The sequence below is a fragment of the Trichoplusia ni genome, chromosome 8 (genome assembly GCF_003590095.1).
Source record: "Trichoplusia ni isolate ovarian cell line Hi5 chromosome 8, tn1, whole genome shotgun sequence".
Taxonomy (NCBI): domain Eukaryota; kingdom Metazoa; phylum Arthropoda; class Insecta; order Lepidoptera; family Noctuidae; genus Trichoplusia; species Trichoplusia ni.
In genome coordinates, this window is record NC_039485.1 from 7989249 (window position 1) to 8011766 (window position 22518).

Here is a 22518-nt window from a genome sequence, read left to right on the forward strand (position 1 = left end):
TTGATGTAAAATAAAAAGAATGATACAGATTTATCATTAGTCTTAAATAACTAATGAGTCACATAATTCTATCACTAAACCCTGTGATATGTTTTAACACGCATTCTCATTAGACTACATCAGCTGAATAATCAAACACTAAAGTTTGTCTTTGTCAGTACAAACATACTACGTTTTCCTTCAGGTTTTCTCGCGTAAATATTATATTTTTTTGTATAGTGCTCTAAGTGTACAGCTTCTTGTCTGCATGTTAAGGCACTTATTTTTGTGTAGTACATTATTAGACACACATACACATTCTATTAGTACATAATCATTGCGTACCCGTTCTACAGTTGTTCAATGATTAATGATTCGTAAGCTTCAAACGGAACGGCGTTCTATTTTCAAACAAACGCAGGCGGTGTTCTTATTGGTCGGTTTTTTATTTCAAAATGGCAGCCGATATTTGAAGATAATTAATGAAGGAGCGTTCTCAAGTAGATAACATAAGAGCTATAACGAGGTTTCTGTTTAAGTGCGACTATTTGCTACCGTATGCTTTAAGCACGTATATTTTTCATATGCTAAATAGGCACGTCTGGTGTTTAAGAGATAATATCCGAGATTTGTTTTTTACTCGACTCGTTTTGGTGTACCCTTTTCGCTTCGTATCTGCTGTTGTGCAATTAATAATCCTGATGTTAATTGCAGTCACAAAAACATGGATACGCACTAAGATTTAATTTATGATGCACTAAATATAGATAAGGGATCATTTTTATCGGTGACTGTATATTTAGGACATGAGAACACAATTGGTCAGGATTCGAACGACAAGTAATCCGAAGAAAGAATATAATTGCTTCACAATCATCATGACATCACATTATGGTTGCATTGTGTAATTAAGCACAAACGTATAGACAGCACGTAGTTGTCTGCTGACTACATAATTGCGCATCATCATCCAATCATCATACAAAAGGCGTTACAGCTTGCGTCATTTATACTTCGTGACAATCTATCTCTGCCTCATCAAATGATATCGAAGTTGGGAATTAATTAACAACGACAGCCAACTCGGGCCAGGCTGGCACACAGAAACTAAGTCAAAATTGGCACGTCTTATCTGGCATCTAGCCGCGCTAGATATCAGTTATGACATGGGTTAGTAACAGTGCAAACTGTAAGGATAAACTTCGGAAATGGAGCTAAAATTAGATGGGATTTTGTTGGTACAGTTGCTTTGAGATTTTAACTGAGTGACTATTGGTAGGTAAGTACATAAAATTTTGAAAACCAATGGTTGGAAAAGGTAGAGTTTTCCAAACTGAAATCTGTCTTATCAGGCAGAGAATGATATTGAAAGCTATCTGTTTAAAATGATGTAAAATTGAAAATCATTGAATCCAACAAATTAAAGTGTAAAAGGAAACTAATTAACGACAATTTTGTGATAACTGTTTGCATGTCCAAGTACTAATGTAATGAACAGGTTTATTCATCAAACTAACAATTAAACTATTAAAATAATCGAGTATCTATCTCCTCATCTCTAGTCGGTACGTAGTTGGACATAGATCGGTCGACATCCTACGCGATACGTAGGGATAGTAAAAGTTGGCGAACGCTGATACCATCTTTTATGATTTATCGTAACAAGATTTATATGATTCAAAATGTTTGGATTTTGTTTTGATAATTACCTAGCCTTTTATTAAGTAACTATTTTAGTGCATGTTTTGAAAGCCAGGGCCTCTAATCATGTGAAATTACAGCTATTGAACCTCCATACTGAATCATATCCAAGCAGATAATTGTTCAATTGTGTCGCTCCTTTTAATACCTACTACATCCTCATTAACCTTTGTCGTTGGAGTTTTAATCTACCTCATATATCAGACTAGTTCAAACTCTCTGCCATCTTAGTTATTTATTCTCATAAAATCCCTATTTATTTAACTTTATCCAGTACCATGTGTGACTTTCCGTCTATTCGTGCTGTCGCTACAAAGCCGTCATGACATTGGAATGCCACTATCTGAGATTGCATTCAATGAATAAAGAACATCCTTATCGTATCGTTTGATTATGCTTGAAAAGAGGTATATTCTTACCAACAAAAGACGAAGGATGGATTTTTCACCAAAGGCACACGATAAATGCTGCACAAACGATGAGAGACTATTCGTACCCCAAATACATTGAACATAACTTAACACAAAATTTTACTGAAAGGTCAAATTAAAACGGACTCATAACTTTCGCGAATAATTACAACTCCGACACCAACCGAAGTTAAACTATCCCGCTCAAATATGCACGCAAAACTAAACTCCAAATTCTAAACAGCATCTATTTTGCGAGTGATATCGCCAATTACAATAGAAACCCTAAATCAGGCGGTACTGTCGTAAATTAGATTTCAGACAAATTCAAAAACAGTAGGAGATGGTAGCACAACTTGAGGGCTCATTGTTCGGGATCGGCGTCAGCTAAACAGAAGGTGAACGCTTTTGTGTCGGCAGTTGTAAATTTTATGAAAAGTGAAATTCCTTTTGAATACCTCTTCGACTCATAAATAATCCCCGAACAGTAGGCAGGGTATTGTTTCTGGCACTTATTGTTTCTCATCAATGCGCACGTGAAGCGAAAGTGTTTTTGCAAATTGTCGAATCTATTTTGGCTACCTGGGTTTACGTATTGTGCAAATTTTGTCGTTGACACCGGAATTTGCTCTCGCTGTCGTTGTGACGTGTTGTAAATCAATTACTATTGAACGACTTGGTTTGGTCTCTAAGGAAGAGGTCACCAAAGAGATCTTGTATCTATTATACATCGAATAGTGAGAGAATGTTGAAGTTAAGAGATTTTTTCACCTGCCTCTAATGGACGGACTTATATTTTCAAACTGTAGGTTTAACAATATTAATACGAGAAAGAAGTAATGCTTACCGAATTGACTTCGCATCCAAGGGTATAGTGGGCTGGGCAGCGAGGCATTGGTGTTTGGCGGGGGCTGTTGTGGGGGTGGCTGTTGCGCGTGCATGGACTGCTGGTGCATGGGCGGCATTTGCGTCTGATGCTGCATATCATCCACCGGGTACATAAGGTGCTGCTGGTGCGGCACCCCATGCTGCACCATGTGCTGCTGTGGGTGCATGTGATGAGGCATCTGCTGCGCCTGCTCCAGCGGAGGACTGCCCGGCACACCTCCCGCCGTGGCTGCAGCTGCCTGCAGTTTACACGAGGTATATACCGCGGGCGCTGGGGGCTGGTGACCATTCGGTCCATACCCGTCCGTCTTCGGACCCATGTGCCCCATCTGAGACGGACTATCAGGTCGATAGCCATTTTGCTCTATCTGTTGGTAGTAACCCAGCCTGTCGTAGGGCGGAAACCTCGGGTAGGGCATGCCGGGCGCCGGCTGTGCGGGGTAGTGGTGTTGCGCTGGCCTGAGCTGCTGGTCACAGCCATCCATCTCGTGCCCCTGCTGCGGCACGGCGCCATAGTGCGCGTGCGCCTGTTGGTGTTCATGGCCGCCGCCATTCCGCATGTCCGGCATGTATGCGTTGGAGAAGTAGGTCATACTGTCGCAGTTGTTGGCGCTCATCGCGGGCCCGCAGCCCGCGCGGCTCGCGTCCGTATCTTCCGTTGCAGATTCTCGGCCCCTCGGGCCGACACTACCTATCACAGTTTAGTCACTACACAAACACTTCGGATTCCATTCACTACACGACAACGATCGATCTCACTGATGAGCTGCTCGGTGTTGACGGACGGTGTCTCCTCATCTGATTCTTCCTCGAATCTGAAAAGAAAGATTGATGTACTTAGTATAATAAATATTTATTTAATTTGATCATCTAAAAGTGCGATCAGTAGCACCTTTGTTTTGGCCAGCTAGCGGTTAGCTGCGTCAGTCATGGCGAGCCGCCGTCGACCTGCCTGACAGACTGACACGTGTCCTAAGACAGGGACACACACGAAGTCATAAAGTCTCATATTCCGAGTAAAACGCCTATTAGCGACAACCTGTCTGCGACACGGGCCCCCGTTCGTCAGAGATAACTAAGCGCATTCTTAAACGCCGCTCATATTTGAAATCCGTCTTTGTCTGGCTGAAGGAAGTATATCTTGAGAAGTGAGACGGCAGATCAAATAGTGTCACGTCTTGAGATCGACATGTGGCTGACCCGCCGTCATACCCTCGACATTTCCCAGCAGTTGATGGAGCATGAGTGACAACCATGCCGCTGCCCGACGATATAACTTTACACGGACGTTAATTTGTGTGCCGAGGGACAAGTGTCACAGAAACTACCGCGTTATCACCGAATCTTGCTCTACTGGTTTAACGTAGGAAATTTATTGCGTACTTAAAACGGCGGCTACCAGAATTTACCAAGTAGCAAACGCGATGAAACAAAAAATTCAATTAAGCAAATAAAAAATGAGAATATTTAAGAATCTTAATTACTTCAAATGTGTGCGTGCGTCATATTTTGCAATTCTATGTTTAGCTATTATGAGAGGTGGATACTTCCTAAAGATCATGTTTGGAATGAAACCAAGCATCGTTTCAAAGTCACATCGGTATATTTTCGATATGCTTTATTAACATCATGTACTAAGTAAAAAATCTTTCGAGCAGTGCCGCCCCTGAGGGCTGGCGCAAGTTATTTAAAACCAAAAGCTCAAGCCTCATTAGCGACATTTAATGATGGCGGCGGCTCTCGAGACAATGTGCTGCTTGCAGATGCTACTGTTTTGTTGTGTAACAATATTGGCATGGGAACATGTAATATTATTATCCTGTACTATATTTAACAACTGAAACACTGGCGCATTCCAAAACAATATTTCATGTGCTTAACGGTTTCCATCAGTTCCAAATAGCATTCATTCCATTCCAAACCAGGTTCAATCTCCCTGTTCATGACGTATGAATTCGTGAAAATTCTAAGGACAATACATAACAGCGTTAATTAATTTTGAAGCGCGCCTGAACTGAGCGTCGGTACAACAATTGAAAGGCATGCCTACTCGGAAAATTTGCATGTACAGGGCTGGACAATTTAAATTTACGATTTCGCCACCCCCCAGCGACGCGACCCTCGCTTTTTTTTAATTTTCAATTTCCATTTGCATTCCGACAACTAACTCTCATCCTATAGATGTAAGTAGATGTAGATGAGAAGTGATTTATAGGGTTTTATTCGTTTAAGTCTTTTTTTATTTAGTACGCATCTCGAGTAAGCCAGTTTTTATTACGCCTGTTGTCGAGAACCAATAATTACGAAAGCGGGCGACGAACATTTACTTGGACCAGGACAGTATTAAAGATAGAGCTCTAATTAATTCTCTTCCAAGTATAAACAAAGACTAAAGGTCAACTTAAAAATCCGGGTACCTAACTTTCCTGGTAAAAAATATCGTAGTCATGCATTTTCGGCGAAGAGACTTTAACTTAACACGTGTAATAATTATAACAGTATCTCATAGTGCTGCTCTACCTGTGGGCACGTACCGCTAATGTTCTAGCCGACAATTACGGCCGAGATTAAAATCTCGAAGCTGAACGTCGTTCAAGGAATCTTTAAACTGACCGACGTCGAAATTAAGTCTCACGTGCTTTTGATAATTTGATAACGGACGTCTACACTTTGATTTATTTCCCAAATAACAGGTTTGTGAGTCAGGCGAGGTTCGTTCTCATGCCCCTTGGTTCTATGTAAAGCTGTGGTCATGTTATTAGGTGTGTGTCAGAAGGTTTATGCGTTGTTTCTAGGTACGTTGGGACTATTAAAGATACTCGTTGGACAAGGCTGATAAGAAACCAGTTGGGATTTGAAAATTTTGTACGAAAGCATAATAATATACTGGGGAAAATGTGGTATTGAGTGTGACAATGCTATAATCACTTGCTTTTTGAACTAGTTTAGTTTAGGACATAAAGGTTTTGTATATTATATCGAAGCTAATAAGACCACCCTGCTACCATGACAACAGACAAAACTGTGGTACAAGGAAAAAAAATGATTTAATAGCTCCTTTGACAATATATTAACGTCGAAATTGTTCTATGAAATGTTTGTAGAAATCATGTTCGTATTGAATTAATATCCGAAACGCGTACATAACATTATTTTTAAACACATTCATTGAAGAAACTACGAGTAAATCATTCAAAAATGTTTTAATCAGACGTAAAAACTGCGAAATATTCGATGGGCTATCTTCTGGCTTGTTTTATAACAGTCGTACAATAAATCATACAAAAATACATGGTCTAATAGACTAGAGACCAAATTAAAAAGAAAATTAATAACATTTCGCGACCACAAGTCGGCAGCTGTTAATCAAGCCACGATCAAAGGATGAGTATTTTGGGAAAATTCCCAACGCGTGTATTTATCATTTCTACTATTTGTCAATTAGAGAGCTATTGTGGGAACAAGGTACTTTGATTTATACACCCTGTATTGGTTTAATGTGATGGTACGTAAGAAAAGTTGCTCCACCTTGTTTTATTGCAGTGTTTTTAGTTCCGGGAAAACGGTCCCATCTATCTCAATAAAACCTCATTGTTGACGTCAATTTACATAGAATCGCTTGTGCATAGTTTTTGTGAAACCTATTTTATGGTACTTTTAATTTAAAATATAACAGCGCTAGATGACAAGCGCGATGACATTAATCGTTGTTCGTTTAGTAATTAAAGTGATTTAAACCAATTTTATGTCAACGTGCGCGAACACCCACAATATTATTGAGAGCGATAGTTTTAACGATCACAAATAATGCAGCCAGATCGTTAAAGGTGAGTGATAAATGTTAGAAAAAAAAAAGTTTTAAGACAACGCGATGTATTGTCGTCGTTTATGTTGAACTATTTTATATAGATTTATGACCCCGATTTCATTTTTAAATATATTCTTGAATTATTTTTCAGGGACTAAAATGAAGTTGAGCATTTTTCGTGTTGTGTACATCACATTGGGAGGACGTCTCAAGAAGGGAATTTTTCATAACCCGTTTCTTTAGATCATTATAGATGTCAGTTTAATTTCTGCTTCGAAAACTTTTCTTTTTAAGGTCATCGTGAACTTTGAAGTTATTTTTGGCCAGCACAGATCTGGACTGGTTCGTAATATGAATGTTCATGAATTAATCTGATATGAATAATTATATTAGTATATAAGATGGAAGATAAAGGAATTGTTTTAATTCATTCCGTTCGGCTGTGTTCCCGAGTATGCCAGACGATACCAAGCCCAGATATAGGTACCGTTCGGTCCTCAATTGCATGCCTAAAGATCGAAATCTGATATCAATATTGTTCTCAGGTATAATTATTAATCGTCGAATATTAAAAGTATTACATTCAATAACAATTTTATTAAAAACCGTTATTAATTATGCTTTTGTATGTTTCACTTAATTGTTATAAGTTAATTAAAAACAATTATGTATTTTTTAGGTGTTAAAAAAAAACTTTGAGTGAAACTGTGATTCATTCTCATTTTAGTTCTAAAATGTTATGAGAGTATCTATTGAATTTAGCAATGAGAATATATCGTTGAAAATGTTTACTTTAATAAAAAAATCATTACTTTTAATGAATGCCCAAATAACTATGTTCATACATTTCGAAAGAATTTCAAACTGGCATGCTATAAAAAATGTTTCATTTTAATTCGCCACAATTTTTAATGAAACAAAAACTTTGTTTTTAGAATACAGGTAGCCAATTAATTTAACAGAAGTATTAATATTAGTTCCAAAGTCTACAGAACATTGGTAGCTACATTTATTATACACGGCGTCCTATTAATCTAATGTTGCTTGCTCTCTGATGTTCCTATTATTGTGTTGTGTTAAATTAATCCTTTAATTAGATAGACACCATGTTTTGCAATCGAAATTTAATGAAGGGCTTGTCGTTTTTTGTTTTTGTACAGTAATGTTGTACTGTGTTGTTATTGTAATAATTACCAATGTAGAAACTGAAAAGCGTTGTGAATTGTGAATTACCTATGAAAATTGATGACGTAACTAAATTGCCAGTATTATTAGCAAATATTTTATCAATTTACTTGCTGAGGATTCATAAAGCGACGTGTAAGGCTAACTTGAATCTGATCATACAACATAACCAGATTACTACTGTAAAAACCCTTTAAAATCTCATTAGACCCACCCAAAAAAGTCATCAAGCCATCCATTATTAACACTTAAACACGTCATATTCCCCAACGTGACATTACGCAACTCTGTATTGAAAAACGGACGTATTTTTCCGGAAAGCACAACAGCCCCTGGCGTAAATCCGAGGCCACTAAGTGAGGCCTGAGTGAATAGCTATGTTCCCACTAATTACACCAGCCAACTTCTAAATTTAATCAGACAACTTATGTAATTTTCGCGGTGGGTCCATAATTTTTCATGATGGGCCGAGCCGCCGGGACGGGATTTTGTGATAGCTGTAACGTCGCACCGTGTTTTCGTTGACACGTATGAGGGTTAAATAGACTTTATCATACCTTATTATTATAATTTGCGGAACTTTGAATGTGTCTATAATGTTAAGAACTTTGTTGAACATGGTAACAGAAGCTACCCGCAAGTAAAATGGCAAGCTTCTGTGAATTTTCGTTAGTCTCTTCTACTTCTATTATTATTAATAGTTTATTTAACATTAAATACTACCTAAGAAAAAAAAGTAAGGTCAACTTGAGACAATCGTAAAAAGATTTTAAGCAGAAACTTTTTAAGTAGATCAGTGTATTCTTAAACAGAAATTAAGACTCCACTTTGAAAACGACTTCCTTAAGTCTTTTAGTTTGTGTGTTTTTATTTCTAAAGCTTTCTTCGCGACTATTGAATAGTAGACACCTTCTTCAATAATTATCAAGTTATCATTCGCTCTGTTAAAAACACTTAGATATTCACACCAGCTGTCGTTTCATAGACAGCTGTCAAAATTGACAGGTGTCAATGCCAACACTGACAGCTGTCATTAGATTTTCATTTATGTCGTTCGTTAGTTCAAATTTTCACCAGCAGTACCAATAAGTTTGTTGTGACATGGTCGTATCGTATAATTTATGCCACGTTGTACCGTGTCCACGCATAAAAGCTCTGTTTTGTCGCGGACTATGTAGTTTTTGCAGTGTTGATAAAATGTTGGATAGTGTTAGGTAACTAAAAAACATTTTATGAATGGTGGCCATTGAAGCACGCACTGTTGCTTGCGGCTCTTAAAAAACTTGGTTTGAAGAATATCTCAGGTTTGAAACCAAAAAAATAATATTCGGCTCAATAGTAGTGTTATTACTTTAATGGTTTAATTCGTTTATTCGTAAGTGCCCTTTTCCTACCTACAATTTAATTATAATGACGCACTAAGACCGTAATATAAAAATTACAAGTTAGATTCAAAACTCTTATTTGAAAATAAATTTCAAAGCTTTCACGAACCATTCTCAAACAGATTTACTCAAATTGAAACCAAAATCTTATTAAGCTCAGAGCTAACATAATAAACATCAAACCGGGCGCTCCGCAGCCGAAGGAAATAATTCATCTTTCAAAACTAATGGAAATTATATTTCTATACTCTGTACAGTTAGCAATGAAATTATGTATTCACTTAGTTCTATTATTCAAATGTCAGTGGTAACAAACGAATTGCTGAAACGTCAATGATTGAGAATTAAGGAGGTTTTAATAATAGTGTTCCTCTTTTACGATACCTATATAGTAGATCTCAATGATAAAATAATATCTGCTTAAATTTTTGCTCTCAATGCGTCTATTTTTTTTGTGTCATTAAGAGCTTCAAACTTGCTGAAACAACCGAAGCTCTTAATTTGTATTCATTAAAGAAAGATAGCTATCTTCTGATCCTATAAAATTTCATCAAGGTTGACTGACTAGTTTTATATAAAGGAGGTTGTTTAAGTGGTTAAAAATATTATAAAAGTACCGATATCTTTATTTTTACTCCCGAAGAATGACTGATTAACGAATCAACAATGAGATCAATATAAAAACAGTTCATTATCCTGTATTTTTAATTCCATCTCTGTCTTCCACTTGAACAGCTTCTGTTAAATGTACACAAACTACAAATAAGTTACATAATGTCAACGTCTAGAACTAAGTAATAAATTGAACCAGTAGATATGAATCTGATGTATTGCAATATAATGTCGCGTGCAATTCATAAATAAACCTTCGATAATTGTTTACTAATCGTAAAGGTAATCATTAACGGTAAATCAATTGATTAGCCGTTAATGATTGATACATACTTGTTTACCGCTTTTGAGATCTTTAGAAGAAAGTTGAACTTTGTTTCTTTATTTACAATGTCCTACAAACAGGTATTAAAATGCGAAAGCCTCTGTATTGAGATGTAATTAGCCTTTTATGTGGAAATTTTTAATATTTTTGTAATAATTTGGTACTAAGATTTTCGAAGCCAATAAAATTATGATAAGCATTATGTGACTGGTACTTATTATAAGCCACAAAACCTTATTTTTCCTTTATGCATTACGTGTACAGAGGCGGACTTAATTAATTATCTCTTAATGCTAACCAAAGTTAGCTTTCAGAAACAGGTGATTATCAGTAATACCTTGTATGGTACAGGAGTAGGAGACAATTGAAGGTAGGTACAAAAAATCTTCTACTACAAGTCTTGGTAATTTCAAGTCCAAAAACCTTGATCAAAATACCTACATCTACCATCCACATACATCCAATGCAAATGGTCCCACATCACCGATTACGAGGTACAGTAAGCTGGAATCTGTTAATCAAAGCGAACGCAATCAATTACGGGCATCGCAATCAAAATGGCCGGCATTCCACAATCCGCACTTCGAGCAAACGTCGCTACGTCAAATGTCCGTAGCTACCGTCGATTAAGCTACGAAGATAGCTTCGGTAGTCACTTCCCTAATGAGAAGAGAAAATATCGATTTATTGTAGATAATATTTAGGTACGACAATTTGATTGGTTAATTTTATTAATAGGTAATAAAAATAAAAGGATTAGGATTACTTTTGGTAACCATGAGTCACGGGTTTTTAAGTATCTTTACTTATTAAGCGTAGATAAAACAATGCAAAACGAAAATTATGTGATTTTTTTTCTAGTATCTAAACTTTAGATGGTTACTTATTAAAGTACCTGTCTTAAATAAATCTAAAATGTAAAATTATTTCATTAAATTACCTAATGAATACTTTTGAAACATCAAAAAATTAATTTACTAAAGTAAAATAAATAAATAAAACAACAATCAGTTTTATCTTGCTGTAATTTCCATTTAAGTGCTTAATGTTTATCGCGTGATATACCTACATAGGTATTCCAATGAAAATGTTAATTCAATTATGTACTAATTACATTAATTACACTGAATTTAATTTGCACTATAATTACGAGTTTAAAAATTATACTAATCGTTGTTGAATACAAGACCGCGTGTAACTTGTACTGGTGCGTTTAGTTCCGAATTTGGCCACACAGGCGCTGCGGTCGCCGAGTTATACCCGTTTAATTAACATTGCTATCATACCGGCTAATTGTTATATCGCGCAAAGCTGATTTATGGCGAGATACAAACGCCGACACCTTTGTAATTGCCACACGTGATTCAAACATTGCATGCATACCGCATATGCACGTTCAAACAATAGGAGCGGGGGTGAGATGTTATGACAATAAGTAGGCGGTACTGATTTTCAATTATCGTTCTCACCGTAATTATACACTATACTAGTTTTAATTAGTTAAACAATGGCTACTAGAAAAACTCTGGAAATAACAAAAAAGAAACTCCGTGTTTCATTGGATTTGAATTCTCAAATCAGCGCCATCTATAAATAATGTAATGAACTACTAAGACTGACAGCAAAGTATCTTTCAAGTTCAAAATGTACAATCGACAACAGCGTGTCTTCAAGACTAAAAAATATTTTGTTCTGATATATAAGGAACCATTTTCATAGGACTAAAAATAAATTACGGATTGAGCAACCGCTTAAAATAGGAAAGCGATTGTCTATCAAGTCTATTAAAATTCCTGTCACGGTCGTTTTCCCGCTACATTGAATAATTCGAGACGCAGTCTGAATAATCAGCGTTTCCCTTTCTCTAAGTTTACCTATTGTTGAATTAAGGTTAAACACGTTTAGGAACTTGACTTACTAACTAAATTGTTTCTTATGAACTCAGTTTGTCCCAATTTCAAGTCGAGTAAAATGTTTTAATTATTTTGATTAACAATATGAAGTATATGACGTTAAATAAATAAGTATATGTTTTTACTGGAAGGTTGTCTACTTTATTAATAGAAAACAAAAATATGACGGCAAAAGTTTATCCTGTATTCGAAAAAAACATTTTCATAAGCATGTCATCGAAACCGTAAATTGGGACTTTACATTTAATGTAACAGAAATGTAAGCGGAAACGTGTCATGGGCGGGTTAATTTACGTGCAGCGGCTGGTCTGGGCGGGCGGTATCTGAGAGTTTCCGCCCTGGCGCCGGTAGCGATGAAAATCATTCATCAAGCTTCGGTCGAGCTTGCTACTCTCAATAAACGTTCACTTGTGATAGCTACTGGATGATACCGTTGATTTACGAGCATTCAATCGCTTTAAAATACTTATCTGGTTTTGAAATCCAGATAGTTTGAGTGATTCGTTACTTATGTGGTGTCTAACAAGATGTTGATTTCTTATTAGTCTTGTGTCATGAGTCCAATAGTAGCGAAATATAAACTCCTCTGTCTTTTTATATCGATACGATGATTTTGTTACAGAAGTAAGATTCTTTAAATTATCTATATAAACTCTACTTAACATTATTCGTAACAAGTCATAAATCTCCCTATACATAAATATTAACTTCACATTTTGCTAAATACCTTCACGCACTATTAATATTTAGACGCTGTCAAAATTGACAAGGGTTAAGCTTTACGATTATGGAATTTAAATTCGACCATGTACTCGAAATGTCCTTCGAATATTACATAAATAAACATTTCTGATCAAACATTTTTGTTCTTCACTATATCAAGTAAAATCGATACTTTCTGCACAAAATAAAATTCACGCAACATTTGTTTATAATAACACCATCTGTATAAGTTTTCATGAACTAAATGAAGAGATAGTTGACCAAACTTTTAAAAACCCGCGCACTACTGACCTCTACCGGTGAGTAGGTGAATTAGTTGAAGATTGGACTTGACTTTGACGAACGATTTTGTCCGATGACAGATGGCATTATTGAGGCATGAAAAGTATTTTATTTTTCTTGAAGTTTCGTTTCTAAAATAGTATATGTATGAAGTAAATCTTAGAATTGTAAAAAAAAATACAAATGCTTTCCTACACTTTGTATTTATAAACTCCACAACGAAAACGGTTTTATTAATTCCAACAAGAGAAAACCAATAAGAGCTGTAAAAATGATTAATAGATAATCCAATACAAACACATTTGTCTAAATAAGTGGATAATAATATAATCCAATAAGTCTATTTGCTCTAGTTTTGTAAAGAAACACCTGTGACCACTGTCATGACCTTCTGTTACTATTAATTTGTAAGATGTTCAAGCATTTCTGCATTATAGATAACCTATTTACCCTCAAATAATAGAACTAATCTAAAGAAAGGAAAATATCCACGTGAAGTCTTGGCAGACAAATTATTATTTTTCTTATTGGAATTAGTTGTGCAAATTCTGTGTAGTTCTAAATAATTTCGGACGCTTTTCTTTGTTGTTCATGGGACTATCAATTAATAATATTAATATGTTGTAGGTTTCATGAATTTATTGAACTTTGTTACCAGATTCTCTAATATTTTTTCTTGTAACAAAGCTAATATCTAGTTGAACAGCCGAACCCACAAATCCCTAGTCTCCAAATAAATAATTAAAAATAAAATAAGAGATTCCCTCCATCTAAATTCAAATTTTGAATTCCACGACTCGATTTGAAAAAAGGACGGCGGCGATAGGGATGGGATGAGCAACGCCGCGTCTGTCGAGATTTTTTGTGCGATTTTTTCGACGTTATTATTATGAGAAAAAATGCGGAGTCAGTAAAGCGGAACGTAGGGTGGGGGCATGACGAGGGTTCCCCGGTTTGATTGAAGCGAGGAGGTGGGGGGCGGGGCGGTGACGTCATGCTCTCATAATAGGCCGTGGCGTGCAGTGATGGCCGCCGTTTATCAAGAACGAGTGTTAGTTCTCTGCACTTGGACTATTTCATTCTGACTAGGAATTGGTTTCGTTGTGATATACGATTGAAAGCTGACTCGTTGTGTTAATTGGTTCGTTCTGATTCCAATGTAAACGTTATTTTGAGTTAAAATGATGAAGTCATTTTGTACAATGCGGTTTTAATTTATAAACATTCTGAAGTACTGTTTTAGCCTATGATTAAAGATGGTATTTGTCTCTTTCCGGTTCGATGCAACAGCATTTCGCTATAAATAAGTAGACAGAAAGCAGAATGCACCGTTACGTGTAAATAATACTGTTTTCAAACTGTTGTTTCCTAAAATTGGAACAAATAACAAACATTATTTGTTGCACGTGGAAGTCGGGTTGTTCAATATCAAAACATGACCTGAAAGATTCGTTAATCTGACTGGTTTTGATTTCATCAGGTCCGTGTGGAAACAGAATTACTGGCATAATTAAGTAAAGTAAAAAATGGAGTTGGCGTTTCAAAAATCAAGCATTAGCGTGCGTGAGGATGGGCGGAGCGGTGTTCGCGTGACGGTGCGCAGTTAGCGCGGGAACACCTCGCGCGTGGCACATCACTAGCAACGCCTATTGCGCGCCGCCGGTTGTTGGCGGTTGGTCGCGGTTGAGTTTCAAAACGTTGCTGATGTTACATTTGTAACGTTTATTTACATGCAAAAATAACTCGATACTATTACACTAACTGTTTCGCTGAAGAGGATGCCGAAGACTGAGAAATGGGGAAGACTATAAGAACGGACTTGATCATGTTGCCAAGCCCGCATAGAATTGTCTACATTCAAACAAACTTATCTTGTAAAAACACCGAAAGAGAGTTCCACTATTTTAAGAAGAGTTATCAGTTCATCTAATGAAATGATTAAATTATGCTATAAAAAAAAAAACTAAGGTTTGGTAGATAGCAATCAGATCGTAATTACAGGTCGGTTTTCATTTAATTTTGCACCCAACGATCATCGAATATAATAACATGGCCGGATGGTTGCAGGAATCAATCAATGTCCAAAACACATAAATCTTTAGCCCGTCAGTCTCTATAAACATACATAAAAATAGACACATAAAAAATTTAAGAATATCGAAGATTCTACTAAGCATTGTCGTCAACATACCGAAATTAAACACTGGAATTGAATTTGTATATCTAATATTACTTTTGTACTACTGTAAATACCGTGGTAAAATCTTTTCATTTGAGAAAGAATTAAGTATTGAAAGATTTTTTTTTTTTGTGACTTGAACTGTTTCATTCTGAAAACGATTTCTGAACGGCAAGTTCTATCATAAAATGCCCTCTCTTATTGAGGTACATGATACCGAGAAATGAGTTGGTAATCAGAGATATTAGACATCACCTAATCGATTCCAAACATAATTATGTAGTTTCGTATTAAACATTGTAAATATAATTATGAATGTATGAAACTTATTACAATGTGTGTATTTGAACAGATGGGACGCGACATTGGCGGTTACAGAAATATACAAATTGGAAAAATGACCTACAAATTAGTTTTAGGTTATCAATTAATGCGTATTGCTTTTGTTTGATAGTTGGCCATAATACAACGTGAACGAATAAGCGATCTTTTTCAATTCATTCATATACATTGCTCTTCAGAAAATTTTAAATATGTAAAACCTTCCAAAATCTTATTCCGTAACGACTGTCTTACGTAACTTGGAATAAAGTTTATATTATACTTTACCAAAGTAAACACAATTATAATATTATTAAAATGTACAGAAAAAACTTACTAACAACATTATTTATTACTCATTACTTAGCTTAAAGTTACGCATCGTGGTTCCATCTTGTTAATTTACATTAACATTTTAAATATTTGAATTAATAATATTGATTACACCTTTTCTTTAAAACATGTGCGCAACAGAACAACGATTTAAAAATATTGTTCGTTGTAACAATGAAATTACACGGCAATAAAAAAGGGAATTTAAATTAAAGTTAATCGATACTAATTTAAATCGATTATAAATCATCACATCACTCATAGATAGGTCGTCGGATAGAATTCGTCGATCGATCCGAAATAACGCAATCTGAGATCGGACCGATTAAAAAGGCAAAGGCTGAAATTATAGAGAGGAGAGCAGTGTTCGTGGCCGCCGGGTATTCAAACTTGTGTAACATTGATGTATGAGAACTATGTACTTTGTTCTATAACACTCGAAGATGGTGTAGCAACACTAGCATTCCAATGGCCGCAAATGTGTCAACCATTTACTCGACAATTCGTGGTACAGTGTCCCAACACTAATACCAGAACAACTGTTCAGCAAATTACTATTGAAGGTACGTCATTTACTAAGAAATGCTAAATAAAACACAGCAGTGTCGATACTGCAGTGACCAGTAATTAAAATTTATTAGGTGTCGGAGAGATCAATCCATAATGTTTCTTTCCCGTTTTAGGAATGAAAGTCTTTACAAATGCACATGTATTTAAAATACTCATTACTTAGACAGACTTTAATTGGAATTCTAGTTTCTATACACAACAACTGGTTTGTAACGTCAAAATAAACGACATAGTTTTAGCATATTTATAAAAATGTATATAAATAGCTTAAATTTACAATGTCTTAGGAGTATTTTAATTTCTTTTTTTATTTAACTCCTTTACATAAAGTTATTCTAAGTTTTATCACCGATTCACTTCCTTATTTTTTATATATTTGAATTAAAAAACTGCCAGTACAGTATTTATCATTGCAAATGTACTAAAACAATCAGGTTATTTTATGTCTTGCGGTACTCTAAAAGTGATTAATATATAAAATTTAGATCGGACGTAGCTACAAAACACGTTTTTAAATCAATTAATAGTTGTCAAATGCTAATTAAACTTGTTTCTCAGTACGAAATCGCGAGATATTTTGTTGTAATTTAGTTCTTCCTGTGATACTATCTTTAATTTCACTTTTGGAAAGTTATGGAACAAATAGTTGCACTGAACAAGGTTAAGAACTTATTAGGCGGTGAAAGATGCTGTGTCTGCATTTCTATGGCTTGAAATTAATTTCCTTGCAAACATATCGTCATCTGCCTACACAATTCACTTCTGGGAGCAATAAATACTTGTAAGTTTTGACATACAGAGAAATAGCAGACGGAAAGCAAAAAGTTTACATTACATTCCTTGTAAATATCTGATGCGTCAAATAAATTCTAGTCCCCAATATGTTGCTTATATTCAGGTATAAAAATATTGATTAATTCGTGGGAGTAAATTTTATTCAAATATTAAATGAGGCTGGTTGGCTGTCGTTGTCTGTCGGTATCAAACAATCACAGGCCGCTTTCCGAATCACTTTGGTGTTTCAAGGCCGTATCATTCAAAAGTAAAACCACATTTAACAAGCGTCTACTTTTGTGGTTATAAAGTGGTCAATTGATGCAGATTTTAAAGCGACTCTACCTAATACCTCTTGTGATATTAGATCTCTTCTTGCTGTTTTTTGTCCTTGACGAAAGTGATTATAGAATCTGTATCCTAAATTTGAATTGTTTAATTTATTTATTGTAATTGCATAATATATAACTAAAATATTTATAAGAAGTCAAAACACAAAGCATTGAGCAAAAGTAGAGTCACTTTGGTAAACATAATTTTACATGCTTGTAATAGAAAACAACCTTTTAGTAACAAAAGAACGTATACTTCTAAGTGAATTTCATTAGATACAATTTACACCTATATTTCATTTAACCACACATGTTTATAACGACTATTTGAATAACTCGTTTTGAACCCAGTAACTTCATTTAATCTCTGACAAACTAACTACTGATAAACCTTTTTATTAGGTTATTTATAACGTTTAATTTTATGTGACTACATGTGTTTTCGAAATATTTATTAGTCAGTAGGTAGTAGTTAGAACATTTCCATGTTTATTATATCTTTTTGATGGCAGCTGTACTAGTTGGTGTCTATTGTATTAATATTGTGTATTAAAGCAAGACCTTAGTAACAATTATAAAATAAATAAAATTTAGGTATAGAATGCATCTTTAACCCAATAGTTTTATAAATCGAATACCTACGTTACTGTAGATACCTACTAGCCGAATGATACAGCAACACAATATTTATTATAAGTATACTACCAGATTTAAAAATTATTGAAAAAAAAAATCTTGTTGATCGGTTTACATGTAGTTGTGCTTAAGAGACAACAAAGGTTCAGTATGAATACGACTTGTAAATCTTAGTTATATTTAATGTGTTTTTCTTACTGTATTTTGGTTAAATGAACTATTAAAGAAATGATCGAAAATCCGCCATGTAAAGTACGCGTAAAAGCAACAAGCTAACACTATTTTCATCAGAGCTTGGGAAAAGAGAGTAGAAGAAGTACCATGTAATTTTATATATATAGATGACATTCAACAAAAGCTAGATAATTGAAATCCATTATCTAATGTAATCTCCACTCAAATAAACAGTATATCCAAACGAAAACAATAAAAAACAGTTGTCACCTCATCACTAATTACATTGCCATGAACTAACACAAAAGTTTGAAACAATAATGAATTTGAATACGGTACCTACTAGATTACATAATAATGTATATTTTTCACGTAATATTTTGGTTTTGTTTTATATTAGCTTTAGGTTTGTCTACTTTTATTTCATAATTATGGTATTTTTACTTTTTGTTGACGCTCATCCAATTTTTTCCAATTATTCGAATAGAAACTTCTATTCGAATAATTTACTTGACAAAGTCATCGCCTTTTGCTATTACAAAAATGAATACTACGATATTTTTTTTGTGACGGTCCATAATAACACATACCAACTTACATATTTAAAACAATTCTCTGAAAGTCTGACAAAGCTTAATAATTCATATTTAAGATGCATTTAATATTACAAAGACTATCACAGCAAACTTTCTAAATAGATATTAACAGAATATATATTACAGACAAACATTACCTAAACATTTTGTATTTCTCTACTCTTACTCTTTCTCTCTAACTTGAGGCTCTCAGCAAACAATTCAGCTCTACTCTACACACCAGCATACATCATAAACAAAACTACATAACTTATACATACATACATATATATTTATATAAACAAGTCTGCCAGAGACCGGTCACCCTCAAAACGGTCTTGTCTAACCCAACTCAAACGTTTGAGACGCAGACGCTGTATCTAATTAGGCATTGCTTACATAACTATAATTAGTTAGACATCTCTGTTGTCCTGCACTTTGATAGTATATAGATATGCATTATATAATATGTATTGTTTTATAGATTACTGATAATACCTTGGCAAATTTAAAGTACAGTATAAAGATTGGTAGAGTTATAGTTTGTATATCTATATTTTGCACGATTTAGAAAGTTTGGTAATTGTAGTTCAATTGAAATATTTCCTTTAAGAATATATTAACTTACAAGATCGTTACGGTATGTTATAAAACTTCAATTGCTTTATTCTAGTGTTCTGTTAAGCTTTTTTGTGCTCTTTAAGCACGAAAATGTAGAGTTACTTACAACTATCTACATCTAAATTATTTAGTCTTGAATGCGCTGCTCTGCCTTATATTTGTATTTGATAGAAGACTTGATATAGCGTGGCTTTAGGAGCTAAAATAACATTTATTCAAATAACGTGTATGAAAAATGTTCTCAGAATAGCGGTTGAGCAATAGAAAATAGCCCTTCTAACCGTTAGAAGCTAAAAACTAAACACATGCAAAAATAAAAAAACAACGTGGAATTTATTTGAATAAGTTTGTCCTGAAGTTAAATAATAAAAAAGGTTAATTCGCTAACTCATGGCCTACATAAATTTAAAGTAATGCTTCACATAGCAGCAGCTAGTTAAAATACCTTGGGTTTGTGTGAAGTATTTACTCGGCATTCCTTTACGTTATTTTAGAATTATTGTAACGGTCAATTAGAGCCGTGTTTAACATTGGCTTTGATAAGGTGTTAATTCTTTTACCTTCAATCAGAATTAATCAAGCATTTTTTCATAAGTAAAAGTAAAAAACTGAATATAAAATGTAAAACAGGAAAAAATCGAAGGAGAAATTGAATGAATGTTATTTAAAAAAAAATAGAGACGAGTATTATTTACTACATTTTACACAGATGTTATACCCATGTTTTATTTCATATTGATGTTGTGTAAAAAATCACAATCCTGTAAAAAATAAACTTTACAAGGCCGTTAAGTTGTTAGGTATACAAAATGATTAACGTTCGATATTTTTAAGCTATCAGAAAATGTTCGGCGGACAAAAACTCGGTAATCTAACGAGCTCGATCGCCGGCGCGGGCGCATCTCAAGATTAATATTCAAATCGTTCCTCCGATAATTTTACAAATTCGCTTCAACGATCGGGTGTGGGCCTATAATACACATTAATATTGCCCACTTCACATGTCAAACCACCAATCCACTTGTTATTATCTTTATTTAGCGCTAATTTATAAACAGAACAGATTCTGAGAGATTTTTTAACGTCAAAGTTTAGCCAGATTTGTTAGTGTCTGGGGTAATTATAGAAGTTCGATGAATGAAAGAACTATTTCAGGAATTCGATAATATTTGATCTATTTTTTATTATGACTTCGATTAAAACGATTTTGACGGGCCTGTTGGTCTAGTGGTTAGTGACCCTGACTGCTATACCGGAGGTCGTGGGTTCGAATCCCGCCCAGGACAAATGTTGTGTGATGAGCATGATCATTTGTTCTGGTGTCTGGGTGTAATTATCTATAAAATGTATGTATTTAGAAATATATAAGTAAGTTTATCAGTTGTCTGGTTACCATAACACAAGCTCTGCTTAGCTTGGGATCAGATAACCGTGTGTGAGTTGTCCCAGGATATTATAGGATATAATATTATAAAAAATACATTCCTGTATTCAAATACTTCCTTTAATCGATAACACATCGCATCGTATTAGTCATTTGTCAGAGCTAAAATTGCTCTACATTTTGCTACCGACTTTGCTACTTCAACGTGTGATAATAAACCAGTTTTGGACTAATATAAATTTCTATTAAACCTATACGGCTGTCGCTTGTAATTATCTAAAGAGATCTATAAAACCTATGTCAAAATATTACTCATATGACCACATGTCGGACAGGACATTTATATATTTCTGACATTTACATGGCCGTCGAAAGTTAATTAAAATATTTAATGAGAAGCCCGCTTTGTTAGTGGGAGCTGATGACATAAACGAATGATATTAAATTAACGACACACAAAGGTGGGCGTAATAATTTTCGATCGTCAAATGTTTGGTGACGCCGATTTTTCTTTTTAATAGACGTCGAAAAGGATTTGTATATGATTTGTAGCTTTTACTGTTTACTTCTTGGTTTTCGCTACTGTAGCGATGTTGATGTGATAGTACTTCTATTAATCTTGTTGAAATATTTCGTTAAGTTACTTTACGACTAAATGAAAATAGTTTAGGTAATAATATTTTAGAATGATATTGGGAATTATTATTTTGAAATTGTGAAAAAGTCTAAATATGATCTTCAATGTTTAAGTATTAACGTACCTAATAAGAAACGTTATTTGATTTCGACATTAACCTTAATGTAATGTAACTTTCAACACAAGAACGCAAAAGGGCACAACATGTTAAGGCCGAAAAAAATTACAGAGCGATCTCTAAAAGTCCACTCATAGAAAGTCGTGAGCGCTCAGTCACGGCGTATTATCGCACCGACCAAATCTACGGGTCTACTGAACATTACAATCTTACATGCTGCTCGCTTTATTAAGGCAGTTGAAAAAAGCAGTTCATCAGATGGTCAGAAGATAGCGGTGAAAGGGACCGTTAGAATAATAGCCGCTAGGAAATCTCCGCCTAGTTTCGTTGCGACTATGTATCTGGATTAATTTATAGAGCCGTTTTGACGGCTCAATTTTTTGCCATTGACCTTTCAGCTGATTTATAACATTGCATCGTACACGTTTAATTGGCTCAATGATTAAGTATTTAAATACATTTGTAACTAAATGTAGCAAATGATTTGCGTAACGAATGTATGAAACTAATATTGATTTAGTGACGGCCGCTGTAAAGCAACAGTTTAATACGCATTCATTATATAGATTAAAACATGTTGAAAGCGTTATTTCCATTTGTTTAATGAGACAATTAAAACCTACATTAGTGCCGAATTTGAGCGTGATGTCACG

At 34.7% G+C, this 22518-nt stretch overlaps 1 protein-coding gene across 5 annotated transcripts in view; it reads right to left on the bottom strand.

Moving 5' to 3' along the window:
- The window catches only part of LOC113496878 (homeotic protein antennapedia), a 167980-nt gene that overhangs the window by 11852 nt on the left and 133610 nt on the right, over positions 1-22518 (bottom strand). For all 5 annotated transcript variants that reach the window (XM_026876255.1, XM_026876251.1, XM_026876254.1 and 2 more), the window contains one exon: positions 2938-3793. In XM_026876255.1, coding sequence (XP_026732056.1) covers positions 2938-3595 — 658 coding nt within the window. In that variant the 5' untranslated portion in view covers positions 3596-3793. The remainder of the gene's footprint in view (positions 1-2937; positions 3794-22518) is intronic.